This window comes from Callithrix jacchus, chromosome 11 (assembly GCF_049354715.1).
Source record: "Callithrix jacchus isolate 240 chromosome 11, calJac240_pri, whole genome shotgun sequence".
Taxonomy (NCBI): Eukaryota; Metazoa; Chordata; class Mammalia; order Primates; family Cebidae; genus Callithrix; species Callithrix jacchus.
Genome location: NC_133512.1, coordinates 22,162,131 through 22,171,550, shown reverse-complemented (window position 1 = coordinate 22,171,550; position 9,420 = coordinate 22,162,131). Strand labels below are relative to the sequence as shown.

Sequence of the window (9,420 nt, the reverse complement as noted above, 5' to 3'; positions counted from 1 at the left end):
GTGTATTCCCTTTTATCTTTTTTTTTTTTGAGACAAGAGTCTTGCTCTGTCTCACAGGCCAGAGTGCAGTGGCACAATCTCGGCTCACTGCAACTTCCATCTCTCAGGTTCAAGCAATTCTCCTGACTCAGCTTCCTGAGCAGCTGAAATGACAGGCATGCTCCACCACGCGCAGCCAATTTTTGTATTTTTATTAGAGATGGGGTTTCACCATACTGGCCAGACTGGTCTCGAACTCTTGACCTCGTGATCCACCTGCCTCAGCCTCCCAAAGTACTGGGATTACAAGCATGAGGCACTGCGCCTGGCCATATTTCCTTTTAATCTTAACAACGGAGCATAACAAGGGTATCTGAGGAACAATATAACTAAGGAATAGCTGACAGAACACTGAAAGGTGTTACAACTCTCAGCGCTTCTTAATTTTCAGTAACTAAAATCTCCTATTAAGTTTTTTAGTAGGATGGGCACGGTGGCTCATGCCTGTAATCCCAGCACTTTGGGAGGCCGAGGTGGGCGGATCACGAGGTCAGGAGATCGAGACCATCCTTGCCAACATGGTGAAAACTTGTCTCTACTAAAAATTCAAAAATTAGCTGGGCGTGGTGGCGCATGCCTGTAGTCCCAGCTACTCGGGAGGCTGAGGCAGGAGAATTGCTTGAACCCGGGGGGCGGAGGCTGCAGTGAGCAGAGATCGTGCCACTGTACTCCAGCTTGGTGACAGAGGGAGACTCTGTCTAAAAAAAAACAAAAGTAAAAAACGTTTTTTAGTAACTGAAATTTGTAACCCCAACCCCTGAACCTCTAGATATTGATTCAGTGGGTCTGGGTTAGAAGTCACACACCTCCGCATATCTGACTGTAGGTGGTCCATACACACTACACATACCTTGCCTTAGCTTTAAGAATCACTTTTAAATTCTGAACAGACTGAGATGTGTTTGACTAGTTCTTCATCCCTAGGACTTCAGCCCATGTGACATCTCCTTAGAGCCTATAGTGACCATCTAAGGCAATCCTGTCTCCTTCATGCTTTTTCCCTCTTTCACAACACCCTCTTTATTTGCTGCATAGCATGTATATTCACATGTAATTTATTTACTTCCCGGTCAGCCTCCCTACATTGTAAATCCCCTTACTTGACCATAAGCTCCAAGTGAGCGTAACATGTCTGGGTTACTCGCAGCAACTAGTAAAGTGTTAAACACTGTAAATGCTCAATAAATAATGTTCAAAAGAATAATTTATTCCAAAAAACATAAAATCACATGTTTGGAAGTTCACCAACCACCAAATGTCTGAGTTCACAGTATTTTCAGCAAAACACAGAAAATCAAATAACACAATGCTTCCCCTTAGCCAAGAAAACGTGGTTCAAAAAGAGAAGCGTACCAAAAGATAATCGGAGAGAGGCCACATTCAAGTAACTTTTATTACAGTGTATTTTATAATCGTTCTATTTTATTGTTGTTAATCTTTACTGTGCCTTTATCATAAATATGTATGTATGGTACAAGAAAAAGCAGGGCATATACAGGGTGTGGCACTATCCGAGGTTTCAGCCATTCACCGGGGGTCCTGGAATGCATCCCTGGGGATAAGTGGGGAGCTGTGTGTACATTATGACCACTCCCCTAACCAAGCCTAGCGTTTGACAAAGAATGGCTTCAATTGTCGTGAATGGCAGCCAAAGTCACAGTTTGGGGTGGGGAGACTATTTTGAATTAGGTCATAACATCGTATTGCTTATAAGCTTTATTTCGACCAACATTATATACGTACAAAAAGTATGCACCGTAAGGACACACACCAAGCTGGACCGCAGGGAAGAAATATACTGCTTAGAATTTACCTAGTCAGCCGCTACTAGAGAGCAAGCACCGCGCAAGACCGCTGGAGCTCGTGCTGCGGACGCTAGTAGGGTGAGGCTGGGCTGGCGGGGTAACCCCAAACCCAGGCGGGAAAAACGGCTGACGCCACACTCACAAGCCTAAGGAAAGCCAACGCCCTGGCAGCGACCTCCGCATAGCATCTCTTCCGGGAAGCGGACCTGCGGACTCGCGCCGCGATGCGCTTGCGCACTGAGGTTTCGCGTAAGGAACCAATAGGACGGAGGAGTGGGCGGGCTGTTGGCAGAAACCCGGATTCCGGTTCCGGTGTGCCTCCATCAGTCCGCTATAGTGCTACGTGTCCCTGGCATTTTAGGTGGACGTTGGGCAGGTGAGTTTCTTCCCACTGGTGAGCACAGGCGAACGGGGCGGCCAAGCCATTGCGACTCGCGGGGGCGGCGGGCGTGGGCGAGCCGGCGTGTCTCCCCGGGCGGCCGTGGTGCGGCGGGCGGAGAGTGGGCCCTTGGCTCAGGTCCAGGGCCAGGGTCTGGCCGCCGACATCCCACCAACCCAGCCTCTGGTAGAAGGCAGACCCGGGGCCGCGGGCTCCCGGGAAGCGGGGTCACCGGCCCGCGGGCCTCCAGGGCTTAGCGCCCTGGCCGGGTGTCTTCTGTGCTGCAGTGAAAGATGTTGGCCTGCTTCCCGGATTCGGGGCTGTCTCTCTTACGGGTGCAGAGTCCTGTCTGGGAAGAGCTGTACTCAGCCTTGTCCCCGACGCTGCTCCGTGGTTTAAAGTGAGAGCATTGGTCTAGAGTCTATTTCGAGAAATCATAGTTGGTTTTTGGATCTCCACGCCTGGCACTGGGTGCAGTATTGTGAGTAGCGAGCATTTTTCTGGATAAAGAGTTCTTCGCTTCCTTCGTGAAAACTATGATTTCAAAAAGTTTAAGCCCTTTGGATTTCAAGAGCAAAGTTAAGTGAAATACTGAAGAAACAGACATTACTGTGTTTTTGCCCCAGTACGTTGCAGAACCTTGTGTTTCATTGACATTTCGTTGTTTATAATCTACATTAGGCTAGTGAACTGGGAATTACAGAAGTTTACATTCCATAGCCAGTGATTTCGACCACCACCTCGTCACTGTTCTAAGTACTAGAAATGGAGGAAAATGCAAGTAACAGCCTGGCCTCTACTTACTATAGCTGTGGCTCTCAAAGCTAAGATCGGGTGATATTTCTCTTGGGTAATAGATTCCTCAAAAGAACCTATTTGGTAAAATGTATAGCTCTTTTTCCTTAAAAGATGTGTTCAAACCAAAAAGTTTGGAATTTAGCTCAGAATCTGCATCTTTCTTTAGCCATTCTTTATAGTTTAGAAAAGTATATTGTATTGGTATCTTTTAGAAAAATCAGATTGAAATTCACGTTTGCCTCCATTTTAGGCTCTTGCAGCAACCATAGTTGGCATTTACTGTACAAGACACTGGCTTCTGCGTGGTTTAAAATATAATATGGAAAGAAATTGTGGGATTTCAACGTTGATGGTTCTTTAGGAGTGGTAATGGATGGGGCTGCAGAGTGAGAAAAGGAATGGATGTGTTATCAGTTGCTTAACCTTTTTTTTAACCTTTTAATAGAGATAGGCTTTTTATATTGAGCGTGCTATTCTTTGTCAGAGAAGATAAGGTAAGATCTTTGCTTATTGCCTTTGATCCCATACTTAACTGAAATTTACAAAAATAATATCAATTTAGGCTTTGGAGTTTGTTTTTTGTTTTATTTTAGGAGGTGGAATTGACCCATATTAGATGTGAATTCAATGGCTGGTCTCATTTACATCTTGATATAAATGAGCAAGTCCTTACTATATAATAACCAATACCAGTGAGTATCTTTGTTGTTTTAAGCAGGCAGTCATGGATCAGGTAATGCAGTTTGTTGAGCCAAGTCGGCAGTTTGTAAAGGACTCCATTCGGCTGGTGAAAAGATGCACTAAACCTGATAGAAAAGGTAATTGCTTGACCATGAGAGAAAAAATTAAATCTTGCATTTTCTAAGGCTTTTGTTTGATTAACATCTTCATCAACATTTTTAGTGATTGATACTGCTCGACAGCTTCTTAACATTGTCATTTCTTCCTAAATTTTTTTCTCTTGTCTTAGTTTTTATTTTATGTATTTTTGAATGGTGTAAGATTATTTATTACAGCCTTATGTTCCATGTTACATTTGAGTTAGTAATATTTTGACTTTAGTGTCTTACATATTTCCTCTTTGAAAAAGCTTTGGACTTCTCCCTCCTCAGCTCCCACCCCCACCAACAAAACCTTAACATGAAACCAACAATATAGTTTTTCCAAGCTAGAAAGTTAATTTCGTTATTTATCATGATTCATGTGTTAAATTGCTCTACCTTTATTCCTTGAGTTAGGAGCGGGTAATATAATAGAGAATATAACATGTATGTAATGTAGTATATAAATAAGGAGAATAGTCCTTGCTGTCATGGAGCTTAGAATCTATCAAGGAAACGCTCATAAACAAATTGTTGCAATTATGTTTTTAAATTACTGCTATGGCAAGTATTATGAAAGATAACTAGAAGGAAGTTTGACAGCACAGAACAGGAGAACTAACCAAGTCAGGAGAATAGGGAAGGCTTCTCTTAGGAAGTAACTTAAAATGGAAACATTACCAGGGTAATATTTTATAAAATTGTGCTCAACTCAGTTTGATTATTTATTTTATTTTTTCGAGACAGAGTCTCACTCTGTTGCCCAGGCTGGAGTGCAGTGGCGCAATCTTAGCTCACTGCAGCCTCCACCTCCCAGGTTCAAGCAGTTCTCCTGCCTCAGCCTCCTGAGAAGCTGGGGTTACAGGTGCATGTCACCATATCTGGCTCATTTTTGAATTTTTAGTGGCGTCTGGGTTTCATCATGTTCACCAGGCTGGTCTCAAACTCCTGACCTCAGATGATCCACCCACTTCTTCCTCCCAAAGTGCTGGGATTACAGGCATGAGCCACCATGCCTGGCCCAATTTGAGTTTTCAAGCCTTAATTTTGGCTTCATTGTAGTATCAAAGACAACGGACCCATTGTTTATAGTGTACCCAAAAAAAAGATATGTATCTGCCTGTATAATCAACATGTTATAATAAAAATCACAATGTTACATTTTAAAATGTAAGAAAAATAATGTATATTTCTTCTATCCATGACCTTTTTTGGTATATTATGGTTATTTGTTAAGAAGAAAAAAGATTTTTAGTACTTGTTGATGAACTCACAAGCACAGACATGCACTATTATTTGTTTCCTTAAATATCAACAAAAGATGGAAATTTAAAAACCTGTCAAACAAGTTGCTTACTGTTAATAGTCTCACCTTTTTACTTTTAAGTTACATATCTGTTAACAGGAGAAATGTATACTAGTTAAGTTCATTTATGTTGCTGGTAGTTTTTTTTCTCATACTTTTTCAGTGACAGTGCAAAAAATATGTGAATTTTGTGTTTTTAAATGCAGAATTCCAGAAGATTGCCATGGCAACAGCAATAGGATTTGCCATAATGGGATTCATTGGCTTCTTTGTCAAATTGATCCATATTCCTATTAATAACATCATTGTGTAAGTAAACTTTATTAAATAAACTAGGATTAAATGAAGCTTGAAACCATTCGAGATGACAGCCTGCTATTGCATTAATACAGAGATACATCTCTTGACTTTTTAGTGCTATTGGAGTTTACTGATATTTACAAGTACCTGATAATTGAGTGCTTTTGGATCTTACATGGTCTTTCCAGAAATTCTGTGTGCTAGGCACTATTTTAGAGTCCAAAAAGTATTAAAGGCACTTGTATGTCACAAAACCAGCATTGAAACTGTCCTCTTTGTGGTGTATCTTGTTAATTTCTAAGGTGCAGAGGAAATGCTTCCCATCCAAAAATCACAACTGTGATAGAATTCTAACTCTGGACCAGATTGCCTAGATTCAGGTCATTTTTCTTGTTAAGCAGTAGCTGTCCTCTTGTCAGGCAATTTGCCTAACCTCTCTGTGCCCAGTTTATTCAGTGGGGTTAATAGTTCTTACTTAAATTGTGATTTTTAAGTCATGTAAGGCCCCAGAAACAATTTGGGTAAGATAGAAGTGAAAGTTGATACTGTAATGAGCCACTGATACTGATTGTAGGATATAATACCTTTTAAGTATATTAGAAAGGAGGGAAAAGGGCTGAGAAACTCACAGGTCACTTCATTTGTTTCTAAATAATATTGCTTTTTAAATTCATTACAAGTCATTGGGACACCTTGTGGCACTGGGCAATTAGAACAATTAGGTAGTTCAGTTTAGGTTAAGGACTTAGTATGAGTTTCAGTACGGACTTACTCTGTGATTTTTGTATGTATTTAATCTCAGCCTCATTCACTGTTTGGAGGTAATAAAATCTGTTATTACCTGATAATATCAGTTAAGCACTGAATAAGTGTTTGTTGAATTAAGTGAACAACTTCAGGTTCGTTGCCTTTTCTGATGGTGATGGTGGCAACAATAATAGTTAACATTCATTGAGGACTTTCCACATGCTATTGATATCTATCTAATATCAATCAGTAATGTCAGTTGGTTTTACGGGGTGGTGAAGTTTGTAGCAATGATTTATAAAAGCTTTGTGAACTGTAAATCTCCTAATTACTGGGTCTTTTATCACAGATCCTAGTATGTAGGTTGCCGTTTAAATGACAACAATGTATATTGTCAGAGGAATTTCTTAAGTAGGTCACCGTAGTTATTAAGCAGAAATGCCACAAAGTGACATTCAGGCTCATGAAATAGTTAGAGCTAGATGGGCCCAAGTCACTGAGATCTCCTTTGTCAGTTCAGAAATCCCTTCTGTTTTACCGGTGAGAAATGCCAGCTGTGGAATTGTGGAATCATGGGGAGAATTCTGAAGTAGAATGAGGAAATCAGTAAGAAGTGGCCGAGTCTCTGTCAAGTCCCTTTTTCATTCTCAGTGCTGTTGCTTTTCTTGCTTCTTATTCTGTCATGAGACAGATTTAATTGATAGGAAGTGTTTCTTCACAATAACAAAATTAGTTTCCTGTGATAATCACCCTTCATTGTTCTTAGTGTAGTACCCTCCGGAAGATCATGTAAGCCCAGCTTTTCCAATTTTTGGTATACAAGCAACTTTCGAATTTTTTCATCCCCTTCACTTAACCTATATTTTTGTCTCTTTTGCCAGACATCACTGTCTGCCTTGTGTCATACTCATATAGGTCTGTCTTTCACGTTAGATTATGAGTTGTGAGGCATGCCTGCCTTTTTGTTTATATTATGTGTCTCTCCTATAGAATCTAGTCCAGAGCCCTCTTGTATCCCTTAAAAGCGATGAATAAGTGTTTGTTGAATTAAGTGAGCAACTTCAGGTTCTTGCCTTTTCTAATGGTGATGGTGGCAATAATAATAGTTAACATTCATTGAGAAGTTTCATGACTCTGTGTCAACTCATTTAATCTTCCTGGGGAAACTGAGGGATGAGGAGATTAAGTCACCTACTCGGATTGCAAGGCAATGCAGGAAACCTTTCAGAAGCTACTTAGAAAACTTTCCTTCTATTTAAAAAAATGGTTTCATTGTTTAAGGAGTTAAAAATCTATCTTTAGATATTTTTTACCTTAATGTGAAGGCCAGTTAAAACCTTTTGTGAGAGACACTACAGAAAACGTACTCTTTTCTCATGTTATGCCATGATAGCTGTAAAACTGAAAGGAATCTCTCTTTCCCTACATGAAAGAGCGTAAATCATTGTTTAAACATTTTGAGATAGTAGCAGGGGAAGTACTCATTGGGTTGAATTACCAGTTTTTTCTTACGATTTTTTACTTTTTCTTTATAATTATAGTAGTCAAAATTAATATTCACAGTATTAGAATTTAAGATAATTAAGCACTTGCTGGCCTTTTAGTTACAGCAATACTATTTAATAGCATAAGCATTTAAATGCTAAGCATTAAAGTATATACTCAGGAGTATTCTATTTAATAATTTTTTTTCTTTTTTTTTTTTTTTTTTGAGACAGAGTTGCACCACCACACTTGGCTAATTTTTTTATTTTTATTTGTTAGTAGAGACAAAGTTTAACCATGTTGGCCAGGCTGGTCTTGAACGCCTGACCTCAAGTGATCTGCCTGCCCTAGCCTCCCAGAGTGTTGAGATTACAGGTTTGAGCCACCACGTCTGGCCTATTTTATATAATAATTTTCATCTGGTAATGGAATTATTTTTCTTTTTTTTTGAGACAGAGTTTCGCTCTTGTTACGCAGGCTGGAGTGCAATGGCGCGATCTCGGCTCACCGCAACCTCCACCTCCTGGGTTCAGGCAATTCTCCTGCCTCAGCTTCCTGAGTAGCTGAAATTACAGGCACGTGCCACCATGCCCAGCTAATTTTTTTTTTTTAATATTTTTAGTAGAGACAGGGTTTCACCATGTTGACCAGGATGGTCTCAATCTCTTGACCTCGTGAACCCACCTGCCTCGGCCTCCCAATATTTTTCTTTATTTAACATTACTGCAATGTATATCTGACTACACAGTTTTAATGTCTATGCTTTTAAAACTCAGAAGTTCTTCTGTAGAAAAGGTGATTTTTGTTTCCATCATGACTAACCGAGATTTTTGAATGATTATGGTAAGATTCAGTGCTTGAGTACCTTGTGCTCGTCTGCAGTCTATTTTCTCCTGGTGTGTTCTCTTGGTGTGTCAGCGTTATCAAATTGAAAAGCTGCTCAACTAACCATCCTGTCATGTAATTGATATTTTTTGTTGTGTTTGGAAAGACATTATGCTAGACTGTTCCAAAATGGCGATTCCTGAATGAGCATTGTGAGTTTAAAAATAGACCTCTCCCAGTAGCCGCATCATCTTTTCAGGTTTAGGATTTTCAAGTTCACTGCGCCATTCTTTTTGCCGTCTTTAGATAAAGTTAGGTGTGGTTCAAGTAATTGATCTAGACCCCTTAAAATTATAGCATATTGCATTTCAAATAATAATTATTAAAATCTTATCTGTGCTCAGAGGTAACGATTTTTCTTTCTTTTACAGTGGTGGCTGAATACATTTTGGAAGAGAGTTTTTCATCTTAGAGACCAGTGAACAAGTGTGAGGGTGTGAGAAGCTCACAGAATACAAATTTGCCTGTATGTTTTGTGGGTTTTTTCTCAAGACGTTTCCTATTTCTAAATTAAAGTAATTTCAAAGTAAATAAATATCTCGTTTTCTGTCATCGATACTTATCACATTTCAGCGATCGAAAATAGTAGATTCTTTCTCTGAATAATTTGGTTTATAAAAGAAATTAAAGGGTCTGGTGAAATATTACTCTTTCTGAGAGCTCTTCTGCTTTAGTTCCTTTGTGCTGGTATTATAAAATACCCGAGACTGGGTAATTTATAAATAATAGAAATTTATTCTCACTGTTCTGGAGGCTGGGAAGTCCAAGATCAAGGTACCAGCAGGTTTGGTGTCCGGTGAGGGCATGGTCTCTGCTTACAAGTTGGCACCTTAAATGTTGTGTGCTCACGTGGCA

The 9,420-nt window shown here is 39.9% G+C and overlaps 1 protein-coding gene across 4 annotated transcripts; it reads left to right on the top strand.

Annotated features, from left to right (window-relative positions):
• The first annotated feature begins 2,142 nt into the window (after nt 1-2,142).
• Nucleotides 2,143-9,100, top strand: SEC61G (SEC61 translocon subunit gamma). 4 transcript variants are annotated; one of them, XM_078342000.1, is made up of 5 exons: nt 2,143-2,220; nt 3,740-3,839; nt 5,355-5,457; nt 8,137-8,255; nt 8,937-9,100. In XM_078342000.1, exons 2-4 carry the CDS (start codon nt 3,746-3,748, stop codon nt 8,237-8,239), a joined length of 300 nt encoding a protein of 99 aa, XP_078198126.1. In that variant the 5' UTR covers nt 2,143-2,220; nt 3,740-3,745; the 3' UTR covers nt 8,240-8,255; nt 8,937-9,100. The 4 variants fall into 4 exon arrangements, with proteins under 4 accessions (XP_078198126.1, XP_078198127.1, XP_009000437.1 ...); XM_078342001.1 differs by having other exon boundaries at nt 3,737-3,839; XM_009002189.6 differs by lacking the exon at nt 8,137-8,255.
• The last annotated feature ends 320 nt before the right edge of the window (nt 9,101-9,420 follow it).